This window comes from Scleropages formosus, chromosome 1, assembly GCF_900964775.1.
Source record: "Scleropages formosus chromosome 1, fSclFor1.1, whole genome shotgun sequence".
Taxonomy (NCBI): domain Eukaryota; kingdom Metazoa; phylum Chordata; class Actinopteri; order Osteoglossiformes; family Osteoglossidae; genus Scleropages; species Scleropages formosus.
The window spans coordinates 31,504,669-31,526,550 of NC_041806.1; the positions used below are offsets into that span (position 1 = coordinate 31,504,669).

Genomic DNA, 21,882 nt, shown 5'->3' on the forward strand with positions numbered 1-21,882 from the left:
ACTTCTTACTCGACCGATAAGTAAAATATTTCTCCTTTAAGAAATTAACAACATACAGGCAACTTGAACTGGGAAGGGTCAAACCTGAGACCTGTCAATGCTCAAAACTGTCACAGGATGGACTCCATAAAAGCAAAAATGCCACCCATGTTTAGATCTTCAAAAACTCATTAATAACGATGTTTAAAGTATGGTCAAAAATTTGAAAAAATATTCTTCTTTTAAGCACAATCTCATTCACCCAGAAAAATTTTGTGACCTAATGTGTCCTGAATTTCGATTATTTTAAATTTTAAAATTTAAAAAGTCTAGATTGCATTACCATTTTGCATGGAGAAAAGCTTTGCTGATGGATATGAACTGTGCACAATAAAACTGATGATACATTTGTAAACATTTTTAAATAATATTTTAAAAATGAACTATAAAAAAAAACCCGAGCCACATTTTTTAACATTTGTCCTCATCTTGTGTGCTGGCACACTGCACAGCCTTGCTGTACTGAGATAATGACAACCTCCTTCACCTTAAAACGTCAGCAATTGCAATACATTTTTAAAATCCAATTCCTTGAAAATATATTACTTTTGTCAAACATTAATAAATATTTTACCTATAGTTTGTCCAAATCAGTTGCCAAAACAACCACAAGACAATAAAGAAAAACAGGTGGGCGCAACCAAAACGTCACAAGGACACCATTCCTTTTTATCCATGAAACGAGCTTCTGCAGACAAGGAGAAATTCCTCGGCCACAGGGGTGTTAAGCATGTGACGCAGAGACGTGCCACATGGGCACATCTGATCGCTCGAAACCCAGGGAAGGCCATTTATTGCTGTTTTAGTGTGGTTGGGAAGGATGCCGTGTGCCGGCCGTGCATTCATTTGGCCTTTCCCAGGTGTCCTCTTGCAACTGTTGGCAAACCTATCCAGCCTGGTGTTTCTCTAACCCACCTCTAATCCAGGTTTGCTGCACTCATCTGCACTGGGGGGCAGATGGGCGGAGAGGAGCGGTGAACAGGGGCTTCACCGCTGTCCACGTTCAAGGAGGGTGAAATGTCACTGGGCGCCGGGTGGGTGTCACTAGACGGAGGGGTCTTGTCCTGCGACTGTGAGCAAGAAGACGAGGATGAGCCGGAGCTGCTCCGCGTCTCGGTGCCTGTGCTCGTCTTCTTCATTTTCCTTCTCTTGGCTAGTGGAGCCTTGTCGACCGTCTGAAGGCGGAACCCCTGTCGCTTACACTTGCCGAAAGCCTGACGAAATCGGGGAGAGGGACAACAACAAGAAATGCGTTTGAGATCCTGCAGCACTGTGTGGACATAAAGGCAGTGGAGAAAAGAAAAACCACATAAAAAAAGCTTCAGCTTTGAAATAATGACAATTACAAATGCAGCTGAAAAGTGAATCATATTAGGTTTATCACATTCAGAAGCATGTGTCAGCTATAAAAGAGGAATAACAATTAGTACGTTGATATGTGAGCTTTCAAAGCAACACAAGGCAAGTAGCTGAATTCTAAAGGGGTTAAATAGTCTGCGCTCAAACTGCAGGTGCATCAGTCACCAAAAGGAAATTATTCAGTTTGTCAAGGAGAATAGTCTCAAAAATAACAACATAGTTCCATCATTACTACAGCTTGGAAGTTGAAGCTCAATGCCACAAAAGTACAACCTCAAAAATTCCAATAAAATTAAATCTGCACCTGTGTGGCTCAATCTCAACAGAAAGTATGTCGTGATCTTTAAAGTCTGAAGCTAAATCGTACAGGAGGCCATTTCATGGGAGTCAGGTCAAATGACTGCTCTGCATGTTTTCTTAGAGACAAGGAATATAAGGCCATTCTACAGGACCAGGTGCACCTTATAGTGCAAAGACTTGTCTCATGATATTCCAGTATTCCAGGTCAATAATGGTTTGAGAAACATTAGGATGAAGTCTGGGAAGTTCAAGGGAAGTTCAGAAGCACAGAATGTAGAGTAGATTTCAGCTTCCCTCATCCCTTGAAGAGCTGGAGACTTTTCTTCTTCAAGAATGGTGCAGCATTCCACTACATACAGTTCAGGACTTGTGTGACAGGATTCTCAGGACTAAAGATGTTGTGACGAGTACCCATGCATATCTTCGTATCATTTTAAACGCTTGTTGTTTTGTTCACCTACACTCCAATTTATTCAGAATAAATCCTCAATTCTATAAAATAACTATAAACATTTGGTTGAAATCATTTCCTTCCTTTACCTGCTTTATTTTGGGAGAGAAAATTTTCCCCCATTTAATATCTGCACCAGATTAAAACCACTCTGAGATTACCATTTCAATCTCACGCCTAGTTACACAGCTCAAGAAAATGTAATACAGAACTTAAAATATATCGCCAATTCTATATGCAACTAGTTCTAAATCAGTTTTTGGATTTTTTGTGAAAAATTAAGAATATGTTATTAGTCCTACTTGAAATGTGGCCTTAATACAGCTGTGCACAGAGGCCGTGGAGGTGCTCAGGATATCGGGGGTCATGAGGGGGTTGGAGGACAGCTGACTGTGGGCCTGCAGCCAAGCATCGTAGCGCAGGTCACACATTTTAATCCGCTTGCTGGGGTCCACTGTCAACAGCTCTGTGGGAACCCAAATATGGAGACAAATGACACCATGGCCAAATACCACATGCAATGTACTCTATGGGCTGAAGATCAGCCCTGCATTTGTGTTACATTCAAAAGGAAAACTTTATACTTTCATGTGCCTTTAACACACATCTTAAAAAAGCCATTATCCCGCTATTCAAAAACTTTTGGTGTACTTCTAAAACGCAAGTCTGGTCCTGTTTCTATTTTAAATCACTCATCTGCACCTTTTATTAAATCCTTGGCCTGCTGGGAGACATTTCTCCAGGCCTCCCCTTCAAAAGAGAAGTCTCCCTGTTTGATCTTCCTCATGATCTCCTCCGCACTGGTGTGGGTCAGACTCTTCTCCTGGCTCTGAAATGGAACTTGGCCCGACAGCATGGTGTACTGCAAAAAAAGATCACATCAATAAGCCATTTAGGACTGAATGTTCAAATTGCACTTTCATTGTTTACCAAAATCGGAGATCCCTTTACAGCACCACAGAGCCAACATTGTCATTCTGATTATATATTATGTCTTGGTAAAGCAGCTTCTTGCACAACTTGTCGTCAAAAGCCCTCCGAGATCAGCACGACGCAACGTAGCACGGTGACGCTCCCCTGTGCTTCTAGGAGGCAACAGATGGAAACACTTGTAGCACATTAAGGCTTCGGAGATAGATAACTATGTAGACAAGTATTTTATTGATCCCAGGGGGAAATTCAGTCCGTAAATTCAGCGCTATATCTTTGAGAAACTCCATGGCAAAAACATAACTGGAATCACTGGGGGGGGGATCTAAACTGTTGTAATGAATTAATTAAAAAATTCAGCTCTCCCTGGTTAACAGGTCCTAACTCAATTGGTGACAGATGAAGTTAAATTTTTCTCATACAAATACTTTGACTTCATGGCTAAACTTGATTTGATATTTGGAGGGGGGGAAAAAAAAAAAAAAAAAAAAATGCTGTTATGCAAACAAAGAAATAATTGCCTGGCAAAAGCATTAAGAGGGCCCTACTGCACACACGGGATAGTACCTGGGTGCCGACTCACTCACCAATATGACACCCAAGCTCCAGAGGTCACACGACTCATCGTAGCCATCGTACTTGAGTACCTCTGGGGCTGCATAATGCAGCGTGAAGCACGGGGTTTTCAGAAGCTGGTTGTCTGGCGGCTTCAGCCGAGCGAAACCAAAGTCAATGATCTTTATTTCTGAGGCCTCACTTTCGTCCATAAATAACAGATTCTGAGAAGAAAGCATTTAAAATTCACACTAAATTATCCTTCATTATTAGCACAGATGCATGAAAACCATTAAAACACTTGCACTATATCGCTGAGAAAATTCATGGCAAAATCATAACTGGACTCTAAATCGTCAGAAGGAATTACAGAAACACAGCTCTCCACCTTTAACAGTTTCTAATTTGTTCCTAAAAGCATATCAAAAAAAAAAAAAAAAAAAAAAAAAAAAAAATGAAATTATTTATTCCATTATTTCTTGGAGGAAAAATTTCAGTTTGTCCCAAGCTCACTCCAACACCACAATAATGTATGTCCAATCTTATAAGGAAGTTGTGTAACACATTCAAATACTATAAACTTTTCATCTGATCATGTCCATGAAGCTTAAGTGCAGGTGTCCACTGAGCTTTTTTTTTTTTCCTTTTTTAAACAGCACACCTATGAGGAGAGCTTTTCCTGAATTTCGCATACAGCTGTATTAGCAACCATGTGCCGGTGCATAAAAAGTTTCCTCAACATGCTACAGTTTATGTCTACGTGTAGAGGGGAAGCAGGAACAATTCATTTTAAATTAAAACTTTCTTCTTCTTCTACTCTATAAAATAAATGCAGAAATTAAAGAGTTATTTTATAGTTGCTTTTTAGGTTTTATGAGCTATGCACAGCAATTTCATGAAGGGTCACGTATACAAAAATAAATAAATAAAACTAAAGTGCGTCACAGTCTCTCTCTCACGCCAGTGCTTTGCACAACTTGCAAATGAGGGCTCAGTTTATCACGTTAGACTCAATGCAACCATCACAGACCGAATATCACAGATGAGATGTATGAAAAAAAAAAACTGATTAACGGTTATTGGTATTAATAATTGCGGACGGGATATGTGGAAAAACTGGATTATCAGGAGGCGATAAAAGGGGATAGAGTACATTTATAGTGCATGGGGAAGCTGGTAACATTGTAGTTAGAGATGTTGCCTTTGGACCCAAAGGTTGCAAGTTCAAATCCCACCTACTGTTGTAGTACCCTTGAGCAAGGTATTTACCCTAAAGCGCCCCAGTAGAATTTTCCAGCTACATAAATGGGCAATTGTAAGTAGTTTAACATTGCAACTCGCTTTGCAGAAAAGCATCAGCTAAATGAATAAATATAAACACATTTCACTGACTTAAAACATTAGAAGATATTATTTGTGCAGGAACATGTGCTTAAGATTAAATTCTATAGTTTCTTGGCACTCTAAAATATGGCTTAGAGGGGTCTGGCGATGTAGGTGAAGTGACTAAGCAGCATACCTCTGGTTTGAGATCGCGGTGCACTACCCCCACATCGTGCATGTGGCTGACTGCGGACACAAGCTTGCGCATAATGCGGCTGGCCTCCGTCTCGCTGAAGTGGCGTTTGCATCGGATGCGGTCCAGCAGCTCGCCGCCCTGCAGCAGCTCCAGGACCAGATATGTGTGCAGCTGTGGGGTGGAAAGCCCATCTCAGACTGGTGGACCTTTCAAAACTGGCACAGGCCTGCCTGTCTGCCCATATACACCTTTTGGACCTCAAAGTGTTAAACATACTAATGGGGTTCCACATCGATTAGCACCAGGTTTAACACCATGGGTTCCACCACTGACTAAGACAAAGTCAATCAAAAAAGATTAACTTCTATATAATAGCATTTCTGTACTTAAGCAGCACTAAGGATATATATATAGAGTCAATGCATTTTCTAATCCCATCATCTCATTCTGCACCCATCTACACTAGAACACCCTTTCTCCGAGGGCCCGACAGTGGGTTCTAGAGCTAAATTGGGGATGAAACAAAATGTCAGGGGGATGACGGAGTGAAACAAAGTGTCCACTATTGATAGTCATTTATACTCCTTTCTCAACACACAAGCACTAACTCATAGAATTTAACATGTTCAGAACAGCTATACATTTAAAATGTTCAGAAAAAGTGCAAAGAAATGGGGACGGATACAGAACTTGGGAAAATTGTCGTTATAATGCGACCGCATTAATACCTGGGTAGGAAGCAATCAGCTTCTCTGTTTGGTGCCCAGCGAACCAGCGCTGAGTGCTCTTCGAGCAAAGTAATATCTCTAATTAGCACGGCAACATGGGGGACAAAGTGGATTGCGGCGTTGAGGGCAAGGGAGGGGTAGACATGGGCCTTTCATCTGGACAAGGAGGTTTTTGGGAGAAGGGGCCTCCCACTGGATGCCAAGAGCATAATGGTGTACATGGCAGCCTACTCAGTGACACCACTTTCCTTGGCCAAACCCACAGCGTGCAAACACTGCCCAGCCTGAGATGGAGCACTGAGTGTCACAGAGAAGCCTGTGCCTTAGTGCACTGCTACGACACGATGCTCAGTCATCCCGACGCTCAGCTGACTTAAGGTGAGTTTACTGACTCGATGGCCAGCGCTTTCCCTTGCTTGTGTGAACATAGAGAGGTGAAAAATGCATCTATACTCCGGTCTAAGGGGCATAAGTGCAATTGCATCGATCCAGCAGCAGTATGTACTTGAGGAAGTACACAATGTCACCACAAAGAACAACACACGCGACCGTTTCCCACCTGGTCGTGGTAAACCTCGTGGCACTTGACGATGTTGGGGTGGCCATCACAGAGTTTAAGGGCTGCGATCTCATTTTGTGTTTGCGACTCCATTCTAGTGGGGGAAGAGAAGGACAGAGAAACTACTGTGCTCAAATGACAGATTCAAATTTATTTACAACCAATTAAATCCTGATGAGATAAAAAAAAAAAAGAGTGAACACTGTTGCCTTGTTATACTGGTGTGCAGTTTTTGTGCATCTTTTTATGGCCGTTTCCTACTCTGTGCCATGTTTACGCAATATCTGCAGCCTTATCTGATACTCTGGTCTGAGCTTTCATTCTGGATCACTGCTTTCAACAGATCATTCACCGCTGGGCTTTTCCCTCTGCCACCTGCTAGTTTGCTTGTGATTGTGTCTCCTGGGTTTTCATCTGCTGTTCAAAGGAAGCTGACAGTCACAGGGCATGTTCTTACATAATTCACAGGTGACAAACCTCAGCAGAACCGCCAATACGGTGCGCTTGGAAGACTAAGAAAGGAAACAAACCCAAGTCTGAAGAAAGTATAAGATCACCATAAATTTTTAGATAATGTATAAAGCAAAGCAGCTGCTGGCGTGTGAACATTTGTAGTCCTTCAGGGAAAACAAGTACACACTGCCGTTGTTCACTCAGCTGGGTGGAGCTGCCATACTAACTTGGCAGCGTGGGTTATGTCAGACACCTACGAGCTCAATCCATTGCGTGGCCAACACCTAGAACCTTCGGGAGGCCACAGGGACAGGTACTCCTCCCATCCATACCTCCTGCTGACAATCTTCACTGCATACGACTGGCCCGTCCTCTTGTGGGCGCACTTCCGGCAGATGGAGAAGCTGCCCTCTCCCAAGGCACTGTCTTTCAGATCCAGCTCATAGTTCATGTAGAATGGAGAGTCCTGGGGAAACAGGTGAACATTTTAACATTTCAAACGCAGAGTAAAGCATTTTACTCTCTACAACTTATAACCACCAACATAAACAACCCATTTTCCTGCCACTGGCCTTCCCAAGCACCTCAACTGTGCAGGTCTCTACAAAGTTTACATGTATAATTCAACTGTGTTCGACGACTACACTTGGCCGCACGATACAGACCACTAATGCCACGCAGCTGCTTGACTATGGGGTCAGGCGTGGCTTTGGACTTTGCTCAGTTTGCATGTTCTCGCTGTACTTTCCTCCCACAGTCTAAACTGCCTACAGTGTGTAAATGTGTAAGTGGGTTATATTGCTCCGCTATGTAAATGAGTGAATGACTGCAGTGAGTCCAGTGTAGTGTATCTAATGTCGGAAGTCACCTTGGACAGAAGTGTGTGCAAAATACTATAATAATAATCAACAACAACTTTTCCAATGCACAAATAGCACCCTTGCCTGGATCACGAACTCCACTACATATGTATACTTGGGTCGCAGGGTCTCACCTTCATCATGGCACTGCGAGCCACTGCAGCCGCACCAGGCCGCTCCGAGGCGCTGCTCAGCTCTGACAGGTCTCCCACTACCGCGTTGGGCTTGAACAGGATGGAGGGTGCCATGAACGAGTATCCCTGGACACCCAAAGCACACGGGACTGGGCCGTTAAAAAGAGACTGCAGCAGTGCACAAATGGATCAAAGTCAATGACAACTTAAACACCTAGAAATCACGACAGGTCCTTCCCCTCACAAATCATATGCATAACTGGACAGTAGCTGCACAAAATGGCTAAGAACTCCTATGGATTAATTCTGACTTCATACATCCTGTCCTTTCATCTGCGGGCTCTTCCTGCCTCATAAAGCCACCGGGTTTTAAAGTCTTCTCGGAGCGCGTTTCATTATGCGCTAAAAAAGTAGCATTCGCTGTCCATCTGGGGTTATTATCCAGCCCTCGAGCAGTTTTCTTTGCGGCTCTCTCCGAAGCCTCTCATTACTCGCGCGAGCAGGCGCGTCTGGAAAGCGCCAAGCCTCCCCCTCGACAAGCAGCTGTGCCATGCGTGCGAGCCGGGCCCTGCCGCCTCGGCAGACGCTCCTAATTGCCCGTCTTCAAAAAATGCAATTGCCCCGCTTTGATATTCCATCTCAGCCCATCTTGACGGGATTTCATCTGTGCCGCCAAGAAGAAAAACACAGTTTAAAAAAAAAAAAAAAAAGAAAAAGTTAGTCGCAGGATGAGGCTGCGGGTGTAATTGCTATGCGTACAGAATCTATTTCAATGGCTGCTGAAAGGGTGGCTGCGACACGGAGAGCAGGCAATTAAAGGTCTGCGATCAGTTGGGGTGGGGGGGGGGGGGGGGGGACACACTAAACGGCCGCCATCGCAGAGCGCCAGCAATTGCTCGAGACGACTTTGGAATGGGTCTGTTGATCTGGCAGATGCTTTGCAAGCACAGGGATCTAAATAAATAAATAAATACCATTCTGCTGGCTTTGGCTGGCGAAATCCCAAAACCACAGAAAATCACCATCAAAAGCAGTTATTTGCAGCCATTTTCTCCGTATGTCAACATCATTGAACATTTTAACCTCTTCCATTCTGCCCTGTGACGTGGCTAAAGGCAACAAAACAACCCAACTTGAGGGTAAAGTTGAGACATAACACTGAATTACTGATAACCACTAATCAACAGGAGGGGGGAAAAAAGAAAAAAAAAAAAAGTCACCTTTTCCTTATAAAAATCACATTAAAAATCCCTTCAAATGCAGCCATGCAACCCTTCACTTGCAGGTTCATGTACAGAAAATGCATGGCAATGCACAGTGGTTCATCCCATTTCGATAAGCTGAAGTCACAAAGAACTCCCAACACAGCTGCAACACAGCACATTTTCGGCACACTCTTGTCCCCGGGTAAAAACAGGGTCAGATTTCCCCATTCATTTGCATAATTGTTTTTCCCTTTTCACTTTTTTTCACCAGCAAAGAACATATAGTGTTCCGACAGCCCTGACTTGGTGCAGCTCTTCACCATTAACCTGTTTAACAGGTACGTTCATGCTGAGGACCGAGGACCAGGTCTGCCTACCTGGAAGATGCGGTCGCAGTCCTGGGGTGGAGCGGCAGGGGAAAAGGTGGGGTCCATCTCAGTGAATTCCTCCGCAAAGTTGCTCACGTCCATCTCGCCCCGGATGACGGGCTTGAAAGGTGCCGGGACCTTTTTAGCGGCTAGGTCCTTCCAGTTTATCTTCTGAAGAAAGAAAACCAAAAGACATGAGCGCAAAAGGTCACTTCATCTAAGAACACAAGAGTTCAAAAGAGTTATTGCAGACTTTTTCCACACAAACTGTAATGAAGGTTTTTTAAATATATTAGACCAACAAACCAATCACTTAAAAAAAAAAAAAAAAAAAGCACTGAAAAATTCATAATAGATTAAAAGAGACACGACAGGTTAAGACAGGCCTCCAGAGCCACTACGGGAGCTTTTTTGAACTAAACTGTGTTACTGTAGTAAGTACCCGGACAATAACTATTACCTGAGGTTGATATTTAATGAAAAATTCTCAAGACCTGCAAGACTGCAGCAAAAGTACAGAAGCTGCTTTCCCTCTCTCCACCTCACCTGGTAAAAGGGATGTTTCTTCACATCATCGGCCCCTGAGGGCCCAGAGCCGAGCCTTTTCGAAGGGTCCTTAACAAGGAGGCGTTGGATGATGTCTCTGGCTAGGGGTCCAATGTCCTTAGGGAATGGAGGCTGACTCTTCAGTATCCTCCTGGACAGGGGACAGCGAAAGGACCTCACTGAGAAGAGACGGCTTCCACAGGCTGCTGCCCATTACAGCACCAAGAACATGTGGTCTAATTCCCGATGTGCTGGGGGGGGTGGGGGTGGGGCATTTACCTGGAGATGTCCGAGTGGGAGTTCCCGTCTCCGTCCACAGCGAAGGGAGAACCGCCCGTCAGCAACTCGTACATTAACACTCCAAGACTCCACCAGTCCACCGCCTGGCATACACATCGCGTTAGAGATCCTCAGCTCACAGCAGAAGTCAGCAACCCGGAGGCCATGCCAATGCAAGGTTTGGACTGACCCCATCTTATCATTTAAATGGCTAATTAACTTAATTTTCATATTTTAAAATAAATACACCGGTTCCTCAAAAAAAATAATTCATCCAAAGTAACTTTTAGCACTAATTCAGTCAGAACACACAGTTAATACACACATACACACTGGTTGAAGCCGCTACTCCCAAGCGGGGTCACGGCAAGCCAGAGCCTAACCCGGCAACAAAGGGCGTGAGGCTGGAGGGGGAAGGGACACACCCAGGACGGGGACGCCAGTCCATCACAAGGCACCCCAAGCAGGATTTGAACCCCAGACCCACCAGAGAGCAGGACCCAGCCAAACCTGCTGCACTACCGCACCCCCCTACACTTAATACATGTTTTTCAATTCATTTGCTGGTTATGTTCAGCTATGATAAAGCTTTAATAAAGTTAAGAAAAAATGGTCTTTTTAGAAAGAAACACTGATTTAAAACTATTTAAAAGATCTATCATTTCCACAACCTCCTAACCAATCTTGACAGTTGAGCAATTCAAGGTGTGTGCAATGTCCATCTGACCACTTTCAATACAATTAGATGCACAATTTCAAAATTAATATAGACATCCCTTAATTTATTTACAGGTTTGGTTCTGCAAGAGTCCTGCAAAAAGCTGTAATATATAAAAATATACTTCTGACTTTTCAACATTTTAAGTTATATACATAGTCTGTAATATAATTCTACATACATGAAAACTAATTAAATTCACTGAAAAAAAAATATCATTTAATGTCGACTGCTAACAAGATTCATCCCATCAACACATGCAAAGCTCTTCACCTTGTTACGGATTACGAACACTCAACCACAAGCTGTGAACAAAATGGAAGTGAGTTACATTAAGGTGCTCCCAAATTTTCCTACTGTTTTAGTGAGTTTTAATGCCAATCACCTGTTTCACTGCCAAGTGTGGGTTGCGGTCATGCAAATTGACGATATGCAAGTAAAAATATCTAAAATGTTTGAAAACTCACAAATTTCTACATCTAACATGAGAAGCGAGGGTACAGAGTTAAAGTTAAAGGTTACTGTTAATTTGTTATATTATGAATGTTATAATATGACAACTGTTCTATGTGTTGGATGAAAAGTATTCTCAGCCTATAAAGCAGGACACACAACTAAAGACTAACTCATACATTTAAGGGAGATGAAGGGCTATGAGTGACAACCAGCAGGCACACATGCTGCCAACCAGCAAGTTTCACATGTAACTAACGTGCTGCGACTGGGCTTCGGAGGTACCGCGGAGACTCACTTTGTCGTGTCCTGCGTTGTCCCCAGCCACAATCTCGGGGGCCATGTACTCGATGGTGCCACACACGGAATACGCCCTCTCACCCTACAAGACAATGGCAAACAGCAAGAGCGGATAAGCTCAAAAAAAAAAAAAAAAAAAAAAAAAAGGAGCAGGAACCAGAAAAACTCTGTCCCAAGTCTGATAACCTGAATTCTAAACGCTCTTCGGCATGTGAGCTAACGCAGCGTTAAGGCAAACTGCCTTAGAGGACTCAACAACACAGCCAGGGGATTACAATACTGACTGGGACCAAGCTGACTGTGGGGTGCTCCTACCTAGGTGTTTGCTGACCCCCTCTTGTGGAGAGTTTTTTGACTTCTCTGAGAATGTGAAATGTAAAGTGAGGATTTGTTTCTCTTCTGACGTTTTCCCACTCAGAAAGATGGCCTCGGACAGCTGCGAAACTGTCCGAGGAACAGTCTTCAAAGCTCACCTCGTCAAATTCTTTGCTGAGCCCGAAGTCTGTGAGGACAATGTGTCCTTCGCAGTCCAACAGGATATTTTCCAGCTTCAGATCTCGGTAGACGATACCTAGCTACACCAAGACAGAGGTCTCCATTTAGTTTTATTCCAAGTTTACATTTAATCATTTTGCTGATACTTTTCTCCAAAGCAACTTACAATAAGATGTTAACAACAATTTTCCCATTTATACAGCTGGGTAACTGTACTGTGGCAACTTTGGATAAGTACCTTGTTTAAGGGTACTAGAGCTAGAGGTGGGATTCGAACCTGCAACCTCTGGCTCTAAAAGCCCCCCCAAAAGTCTCCCTTTCAAATTCTAGCCACACACCACATTAACACAATTACATGGGCAAAACATGTATATGACAACAGACAAGCATCTCAGATGTTGAAATATAAGCAAACAAAATTCGACTGATTAGATGACTTCTTTCCAAACTGTAACCGTGTTTCACAAGGAAAATTAGCTTTGCTTAAATGTTTTTGTTTCCGTCTTAAAGTTTAGCTCATGGACACCTCAGTTAAGGAGCGTGCCCTGGACCCTAGTCCATACTTTATTGTGCTGGCTGAGAGCACAGCTGGTCAACCTTGTGCAGATGCTCCAGTGCCAATGTGATCTCTCCGCTGTACAGGACCACCTCCTGCTCCTTGAAGCGCACCCTCTGCACCAGGTGTGTGAAGAGCTCCCCGCCGTTCACGTAATCTGTAGAGGCAAACAGGTGTTGAGCACAAACCAGGTGTAAGGGAGGAGAAACACTCAAACTGACACACCTCTGCAGTGGGGAATGGGGGGGAGACAGAAATATGCATTAATCCATCACAGCAGCACAAGCACCCCATCACTTCGTCCTTAAAAGCACACAGGTAACAACAGGGACAGGGAGCAAAAGCAGCACTGCAAGTGCTGCAGTGGTTCTAGATGCTTCTTTTAGATAAAGGTCACGGGTTCAAGCCAGAGAAGAAATACCACTGGTCGTTGCAGTTAACAGCGGGTTGGACCAGGTCCTGATTTCGAGTGGGTCTGGGGTTCGAGTCCTGCTTGGAGTGCCTTGCGACAGACTGGCATCCTGTCCTGGGTGTGTCCCCTCCCCCTCCAGCCTTTCGCCCTGTATTGCCGGTTCAGGCTCCGGCTCCCCGCGACCCCAGATGGGACAAGCGGATCAGAAAGTGTGTGTGTGTGTGTGTGTGTTGCAGTTAACCACTAAGACAAACAAGCTAAGAGAAAAAAAAAAAAAAGGTTATAAAAAAGATTAATGCAAGTGGATCTAGGTGAGAATGTCTGCAGAGCAGCACATGAAATGGCGCAAGATGCACACACCCAGGATGAGGTGCAGCTGGGTGTCTGTCTGGAAGGCGTAGTGGAGCGTGACCAGGAAGGGCGACTGGCGGATGTGCTCCAGGACCTGGCGCTCGGTGCGCGTGTGTTCTGCCGTCTTGGCCTTCTGCACGATGGTGGCCTTCTTGAGCACCTTCATGGCGTACAGCTTCCCAGAGTCATGCCCGCTCACCTTGCGCACCAGGAACACCTTGCCATAAGCTGGTGAGTTTGGGGGTGAAGGGGCAACAGTGGTGCATGTGAACAGTGCAAACATTACTGCTGTTTTCTTATACTTGCTGGACCTTCACATGCTATTTAGCCTACGTTATTATAGCGTGAAACTGACCCCCTCCAGATGGATTGAATGGAATCAACACTTCATTTACAAGTAAAACAAGTGGAAGTAAAAATGTCTGAATATAACACCTCACTTTAGATCCCCGCAAGTTCCTACTCCAGAAAACAACTCACCGCCCGTTCCAAGGACCTTCAGCAGCTCGAAGTTCTTAATGCCCACTTTCTCCACATGACCTGTTAAATTGGCTAAGAGAACAGAAAAGAGCCGGAGAAATTATTAATAAGGTTGGCAGGACCCCGAGTACCGTTCTCAGTGGTGTTCAACAAATACTCTTTACCCAATACACACTGCTCGACGGCAGGGAGGCAAAACGCAGACATCGGACAACGAAGGAACAAGGCAGACCACTAGTCTTTCCTCTTTCAGTCTGGCAATGTCAGCAGATCCCCCTAGGGACAGGCTGCAGGCGAGCTCTTCTAATGCCGTTTTCCAAAACAGGATTTATGCGCTTCCCGTTCCAGATGAGACAGCCTTGTCCTAGGATTAACTATGAAGATGCACTTCAAGCAACACAGGAAGACAAACAGAAGATTCCAGAACAGCTGGTGAACACCCAGTTCACATCGCCATCATCCAGCTGACCGGAGGAACCATAAGCACTACTATCTTTGAAGGGAGGATAGCTATGAAACAGATCCCTAGATATACAGGACAGTACATCCCATTACCGTCTTAGGGAGGAAAGTACAGGCTGTTTCAGGTTTAGAGCTTCACACCATCACCTTACAGGTTTTCACATCAAATATATACAGTATTTGCAGAATACATAGACAGGGCAATTACCCATCAGGCACAAATATTTTGAAAACACTTTTAATATATCCTGGAGGACCTGGACAAGAGTGCCGTGAGAAATGAGAGACAACTCCTGTGGTCCGTCTTGCCTCTCCCAGAGGGATACAGCTAAGCAGATCACTCCTTGCACAACGAGAACATCGGTGTTTGGTGGAAATGGGGTTATATATTGCTGGCAGGGCCTCTCCGCTCAGCAGCGTTTTTGCACAAAATGGATAATTCCTATCAGCAGGTGAGCGGAGAACGCACCAGGACCCTTCGAGGATTAGTTACCGCAGGGCGTGCCTGGGCACAGCAAAGAGGTTGAGCTCTCAACGCACACAAAGCAAGTGCATAAAACAGGTGCACGGTGCAGTGAAACAGTTGCACTGCAAGTCAACAATCTGCATGGCAAACCACACGATGCCATCTCAGAACTCGTTCATTCACTAAGAAGAAGTGCTGCACTCAGCTGCATGGAATCATGGGTCACGACAGGCCATTACTGGTGGTCTGTTACAGACTCAGTCTTTATTTAGTGTCAGTAAGTCTCCAGTGCCTCACATCTGCAACCTACAAATGGTTTCCTTCATGGCTTCTGCAGTCACATTTGTCACTGGACAGCGCCATGAGCTCAGTTCAGCAGACCACATCCTTCAAGTTCCTCGTGATAGCATCCTACCCAGCTTCGCTTCCACTCCTTCATTAACTGATCTCCAAACTCCAACATGCAAGTTACACTGCACAAAAGAGAAAGCAGGATAAAACATTTATTTTAAATCCACAGTAAAGCACTGCACTCGCATTAACACCATTAAAACAACTCAAAGCAGTGGACAAAACAGTCAAAGCATACACTCAACATTTCAGGAAAAAAAACAAGCACAGTCAAGCTGCACGTCGCAGAACAAAATAGTTTTTTGGATGCACTAGAAACTGCTTCTACTACATTTTCTGACAGGGGAAAATGTTGCGTTATGACAAAGTGAGCAGTTTTCCCAGTATTTAGAAAGCATGGCTTGTTAAATTTAACTAAGTGAACATAAACTACGATATTGACACGACAGCAACATCACTTATCAGACGTATCTTACCTAGCGAAATATAACAGCCGGCAAGTCCTTTTCTTTCTGCAGGCAGCAACCTCATAAATTCAAGCGTTCAAGCATTTGTAAAACTAAAATTACAGGAAACAAATGAATTACAGTTCAAAATACACCCTTTCCTCCCATAACGGGTTAATTCATTCTCTGAAGTGAACCTATTAGGCAAATTCCCATTGTAAGTAAGGTTGAATTACCATTTTGTTTGGGAAAATAGGTTACTTACAGAAAAATAAGTTTCTTAGAGTTCATTAAAATAGCAAAATAGACATACAAGTTAATAACATTAATATATTTGTAATACAAAATTATGTCTAGTTGATTTTAGTGTTATATTTCTCATTTATGCTTTATCAATAACTATAATGCAGGACTTGAGAAAGGCAGAGCCAATTCTGGACACACTGGTCATGAAGGACAAAGAAGCGGTCATAATTTGGTTCAAAGATGTCTATGGAATAAAGAAGTCAAGAAGAGCACCGAATATATCTTTTACTTTGCAAAACACATGGCCGCTATGCCATTAGATGATCTTCCTCTGATCCTGAGACTAAGGCTTTATTTACCATAGTGTAAAGGTACTCATTTATAAAAAAACTGTTTACTGTATATGTGTATCAAACTTCTATGGGATGCAACAGGGCAAGAATCAAGGTATGTTTATTGGTGATTTCTTGCTGTACAGAGATGTTCCTGGCTGCTGTGCACATGAGCAGACTGGGGAATATTACGACTCGACCCTCTGGGCTCCAGGTTCAGCTCCAGGTTGAGCTCCAGGTTGAGCTCCAGGTCTGGTGCATTCAGTCCAACCGAGGAGACACTGTACTGTCTGATGAATTATCTGTGTCCAGGTGTGGTTGGGCAACCTGTGCACTATCCACTCATAACAGCCTGGCAGCACTTTCTAAAATTTAAACTAGTTAATAGTTCCTTTTTTTTTTTTAAACTTTTATCTATAATGATTCAGAGAACACAGGTTTGAATCTCACCTCCAGCTACAGTGCAAGTCGCTCTGGAGAAAAGCGTCAGATAAATGAATACATACAGACATTAATCAAAGGCTGTAGATGTAGGAAGCATACACAGTACTTTTTGTTATGGAAGAAGCACAGTGTCCATGTGCTTTGCAGTGACACACATGGAAGGCAGTGAATAAAATACCTGTTTCGGAAGTAAAATGAATGCTAACCGAGCAAAAATGGCACTGAACCGAGTAATGATCCTGCTGAGTGAAAACAGGTGTATCTTTACATAAGGCATGATAGCAGCTTTTCATAACACCTGTTCTATAAGGGTTGAGTCCATGGGTAAAACAGTCAGAGAATCCCTGAAAACATCAGAATAATTAATTTACACACACACACACTGACTGAAACTGCTTGTCCCAAGTGGGATCGCGACAAACCGGAGCTTAACCCAACAACACACAGCTGGAGGGGGAGGGGACACAACCAGGACAGGACGCCAGTCCATCACAAGGCACCCCAAGCGGGACTCGAACCCCAGACCCGCCAGAGAGCAGGACCCAGCCAAATCCACTACACCACCCCACAACAAAGCAAAAAAGGGAATTTTGATGGGGTCAAATTACAAAACAGGGAGCTGTCCCCCCCGAGGAGCCGCATTCTCCCATCGCACAGCAGGATTCCTCTCATTTTTTTCCCCCTCCCACTCCAGTTCACCCCGAGGTGAACGCAGCCATGGGTGTTTACAGCTATTCAATTCGCTGGTATTTTTCACAAAAGGAACTTAGAAACATTAAGTTACCTAACTATTTACCCATGTACAACCGCTGGGTAATTTTACTGGAGCAATTTGGGGTCAGCACTTTGCTCAAGGGTACTACAGCTGGAGGCAGGATTCAAACCTGCAACCTTCGGCTCCAGCATCTCTAACCACTGCACTACATCATGGCTTTAGTTGGTTTAAAAATGTTAGGGGGAACCAAAAAAAAAAAAAAAAAAAAAAAAAGAGAGACAGCTGTGTAACAGTTCTGCTAAACAACCTCCAAAATGAGGTCCTCAAGAAAGACTCTTTTTGGCCAACACTTGTTCTCCAGAATTCAGGTTCGAGATACAGTGTTGCCAAGTTCTGAGAGGAGTCCCAAAGCTATAAGAAATAACCCAAAGTGTGTTAAATCCAACGTCATGGTTTTATTTTTTTTTTTTTGGAGGGGGGGGAAAAAAAAAAAAAAAAAAAAAAAAAAAAAAAAAAAAAAAAAAAAAAAAATTTACAGCACTTTCAGTAGAAGGACACACAGGAAACATGAAAACCGCGTCAGAAGTTCTTAACCGTCCACCATTTACAACCGCGCTTTTCATGATTAGAGAAATTAATTAGCGTCCGTAAGTGTAAAAACACGTTATATCTGAAGCAATGAATCCCCTCCAAAGAAAAAAAAAAAAGAAGGGGGACACCGGAGCGCACAGTTAAGGTCAACAAGAGGTTGTTAATAAACTAGCTGTGACGAAAAGGCACGAGCGGCGCCATCAGGGGCAGCGCCGCGTCGCGAGCCGTGCGCGCGCAGTGGCCCGGCTAGTTAGTGCTTAACAAGGCGGCGCACAAGTTTGGCAACACAGCAGTCCATCGGCTTCCCTCCCCAACAAATACACAGCCACCTCGAAAACAAGTCGTGTCTAAAAACTGTAACACACAGCAACACTCAAAATGCTATGACTCTGTTCTTCTGACACCTAGGAAAAAATTGTGTTTAGTACAGTACTGGTAGCTCACTATATATATATATAAAAAAAGACAAGCCAAAGCCAGCTAGGCCTCTGTTTCGTTTCTGCTTTCATACATTCACTGTGTGAATTCTGCGCCAATTTCACTCTCACACTACGCTTTCGTGACAAATAACGCTGCCACAAAATTTGGCCACATACGTGTGGAGACAGACGCGCGGGGCGCGCCGCTCCCGCAGCGTCGTGCGCGGAGCCGGGCGCGCCGCGACAGGCGAATCTCACCGCGCGCGTGCGGCTTTTTTTTTTTTTTTTTTTTTTTTCCCCCCCCTCGCGCCGCGTCCCGCTTCCCTTCGCGTTCTCCGCCGGAGCCTCACCGTTCGTGACCTCGTGCTGCACCGTGAACAGGTCGCTTTCCCAGGACGACTCTGCCATCGCGGGCGACACGATCGCGGCGCTCGATTATGAAATCTGAGACGCCGCCCCGTCGGCAATCCACCTCGGGCGAGTAGTTGGTTTGAGCGCGTCAATACGACGCATTACAAAACCAGAACCCCATCTACATAAACTACTAACTATTTGCTAATGTTACTATTATTGTACAACCTACTACTACAACTAGCTACACCACTACATTGCACTGTCGAACACCCTCTCTGTGCGCTGATTGGTTGTTTGGCTGACCAAACTTAACGCATCATTGGACAATGGTGCTGTCACTCCTATTGATGGACATACTCAGTGCGGGTCGCTGGATTTTGTTCATTCTTATTGGCTGAACCTGTAACTTGAGTTAATTGTCGTACTAACTGGAGCTGTCGGCGCTCAATGGAAGTGGAGGAGAAGGTTGACAGCTCTTTTCGAGCTGCGCGCGCGGCTGAGTAGTACCGAGATGGGGAAGTTTTAATTCTATTCGGAGTTCAGATCAAGGACATTACTTCGACAATGGCAGTTCTAGAGTAATTTAATGAAAAATGTATACCCTATCAAACTTCATTTTCGCAACTATCGTTATTTTTCGTGGATCCTGTTCGGAAGTGTTTTATGAGACGACTTTTCAGTGCGAAGAATATATATATTGAAAAAAGGCTAGTAAGAGTTCCCGTTCCATGTGAAATGTAAAATAAACAACATGATTTACAGTTTGCGAGAGACATGCGAAAAGAATGAGTTTAATTTTGCCACCATGTTAGTCTGTAGATCCGTACTACGCACACGACAATTATCTTGGCTAAAAAGTGGAAAAATATGACGGTCAAAATGTGATAATTAACAAGGCTCAAAATCTTAATAGTTCGGTTAAACTTAATTTCGGTCTAGTTAGTGATATGGACACACACGGAGCTACAGATTCGGCTTATTCAAGTTTTTTTCCTTCAGAAACAAAGTTCACGTTTGATCGCAAGCACATAATCAGTGTAGCATCATGGTGATTATAAAACATTTATAATTTATTTAGCAGACGCTTTTAAGTGACTTCCAATGAACTCTACATAGTCACTCAGCACACACATCTTATTCACCAAGGTTACTTACACTGCTAGATGTACTACTTACAATGGATCACTCATCCATACATCAGTGGAACACACTCTCTCTGTCACTCACACTATGGGGAACCTGAACAGCATGTCTTTGGACTGTGGGAGGAAACCGGAGCACCTAGAGGAAACCCACACAAACACGGGGAGAACATGCAAACTCCACACAGACTGATCGGGCATCGAACCCATATCCTCTCGCACCATGCAGGCGCTGTATGCACCGTGCCGCCTATAATGTAATAGTTTTCTGCATAAACGAGCTTCGGCGAGTGCTCCTTCCAAGAGGGTTCCCAAATGTTGTAAGAAAGCCATTTTGGGGGGAGGGTTGATCCAAATACTTGTTGATCCTTGCAGCTCTGCATCGCTGCATCATTTAACCAGGACCAGGGTATCTGTCAAAAGCAAAGCCATTCTGCGCGCTGCAATGTTTGAAGATCAAAGCGTGCTTTCGGAGTGCCGCTGTGCCCCCACGTGTCCTCTTTCGGAAGTGTTCCGGCTGCGTTCGCGCGCTAACGGCTCGCGGTGTGATCGACAGAAAAGAGAAGTGGTTTTTGTGGTTTCCCTCCAGCGATTACGTCAAAGCCCTCCAGCTGCAAACTGAAGAAGCAGAGCATGATCTACTCGACCTTGCATTTCCAGCGCTGTCCAAAGTGTGCAGCTAACACTCAGGGGTGAAGATCCCTGCTAGCGCTCCTCCTCTACATAAATTCGGGGGGATCTGCAGTTGGTAAGTCATCAATTTTAACATGTAGATCACTTTAAGGAACACATTTCTCTAGGGCAACTCGGTGAAATCAAGAAACACTCCTTTAGCACTTTTCAGTAACCGTGCAATGATCTATTTCTAATTTCAGTTTACATTTATTCATTAGCCAACACTTTTCTCCAAAGCAACTTACAGTGTTGAGGTTACAAATATTTACATAGCTGGGTCATTTTTACCAGGGCAATTTAGGGTAAGTACCTTGCTCAAGGGTACTACAGCCAGAGGTGAGGCTTAAACCTGCAACCTTTGGGTCCAAAGGTAGTAGCGCCAACCATTACACTACCAGCTGAACACCACCTACAATCTCCCAAGAGGTCTAGTCCTAAAGAGCAACCCAGTTTGCTTTGTAAACATGTTTTCTTTTGTTTCCAAATTCATTAAAATGTTAGCAGATGGACAGCTACAAATCCTGCTCTTCAAGTAAAATTATCCATGGTAGCTTTTCTTCTAGCTACTGTAAGTGTTCAACAATTTTTACTAAATGTTAACTGAAACGATATAATGGAGTTGCACAGCAAAATGCAGTAAATCAGGAAGTTGCAGGATCTCCTGCTAAAAAGATAACACTAGTAATTCTGATTCTGTGAATTGATTTGCCTCTTTTTGAAATTGTTTGAGGGGGTGCGGTGGCGCAGTGGGTTGGACCACAGTCCTGCTCTCCAGTGGGTCTGGGGTTCAAGTCCTGCTTGGGGTGCCTTGCGGCGGACTGGCGTCCCGTCCTGGGTGTGTCCCCTCCCCCTCTGGCCTTACGCCCTGTGTTGCCGGGTAGGCTCCGGTTCCCCGTGACCCCGTAAGGGACAAGCGGTTCTGAAAATGTGTGTGTGTGTGTGTGTGAAATTGTTTGTGAACTTGTTACCTGACAGGGTGAACCACAGTTTACGAGGGGTGACTACACACCAATTACATTCTAGCCTGCTGAGGACCTATATAAAGCAAATCCACGTGCTGCCGAATACAACTGGGTGTTCAGGTTGATGGCACATGTTCTGAGTTCTTTGAGCTTCCTGGAGAACGAGAATGCTGTGTCAAGCAAGAATATATCCAAAGAAAACAGCAAACTCTCTCATGCAAGTTTAC

General features: G+C 44.1%; 1 protein-coding gene across 1 annotated transcript; it reads right to left on the bottom strand.

Moving 5' to 3' along the window:
* Positions 1 to 274: 274 nt before the first annotated feature.
* Positions 275 to 19,134, bottom strand: LOC108924108 (ribosomal protein S6 kinase alpha-5-like). The gene is made up of 17 exons (XM_018735281.2): positions 18,873 to 19,134; positions 14,051 to 14,122; positions 13,580 to 13,798; positions 12,849 to 12,964; positions 12,230 to 12,331; positions 11,755 to 11,838; positions 10,286 to 10,389; positions 10,007 to 10,157; positions 9,470 to 9,631; positions 7,888 to 8,013; positions 7,226 to 7,359; positions 6,441 to 6,534; positions 5,154 to 5,324; positions 3,667 to 3,858; positions 2,852 to 3,011; positions 2,452 to 2,615; positions 275 to 1,253 (listed from the first exon to the last, which is right to left on the bottom strand). The coding sequence occupies exons 1-17, from the start codon at positions 18,928 to 18,930 to the stop codon at positions 957 to 959; spliced, it is 2,406 nt and encodes an 801-aa protein (XP_018590797.1). The 5' UTR covers positions 18,931 to 19,134; the 3' UTR covers positions 275 to 956.
* Positions 19,135 to 21,882: the final 2,748 nt, after the last annotated feature.

Excerpts from the sequence above, each read along its gene's own strand:
- LOC108924108 (XM_018735281.2), bottom strand. The coding sequence starts at position 18,930 with ATGGCAGAGTCGTCCTGGGAAAGCGACCTGTTCACGGTGCAGCACGAG. Across the intron at positions 14,123-18,872 it reads GCAGCACGAGGTCACGAACG|CCAATTTAACAGGTCATGTG; the intron begins GTGAGGCTCCGG and ends CTGTTCTCTTAG. Across the intron at positions 3,012-3,666 it reads GGAGCTTGGGTGTCATATTG|TACACCATGCTGTCGGGCCA; the intron begins GTGAGTGAGTCG and ends CTTTTTTTGCAG.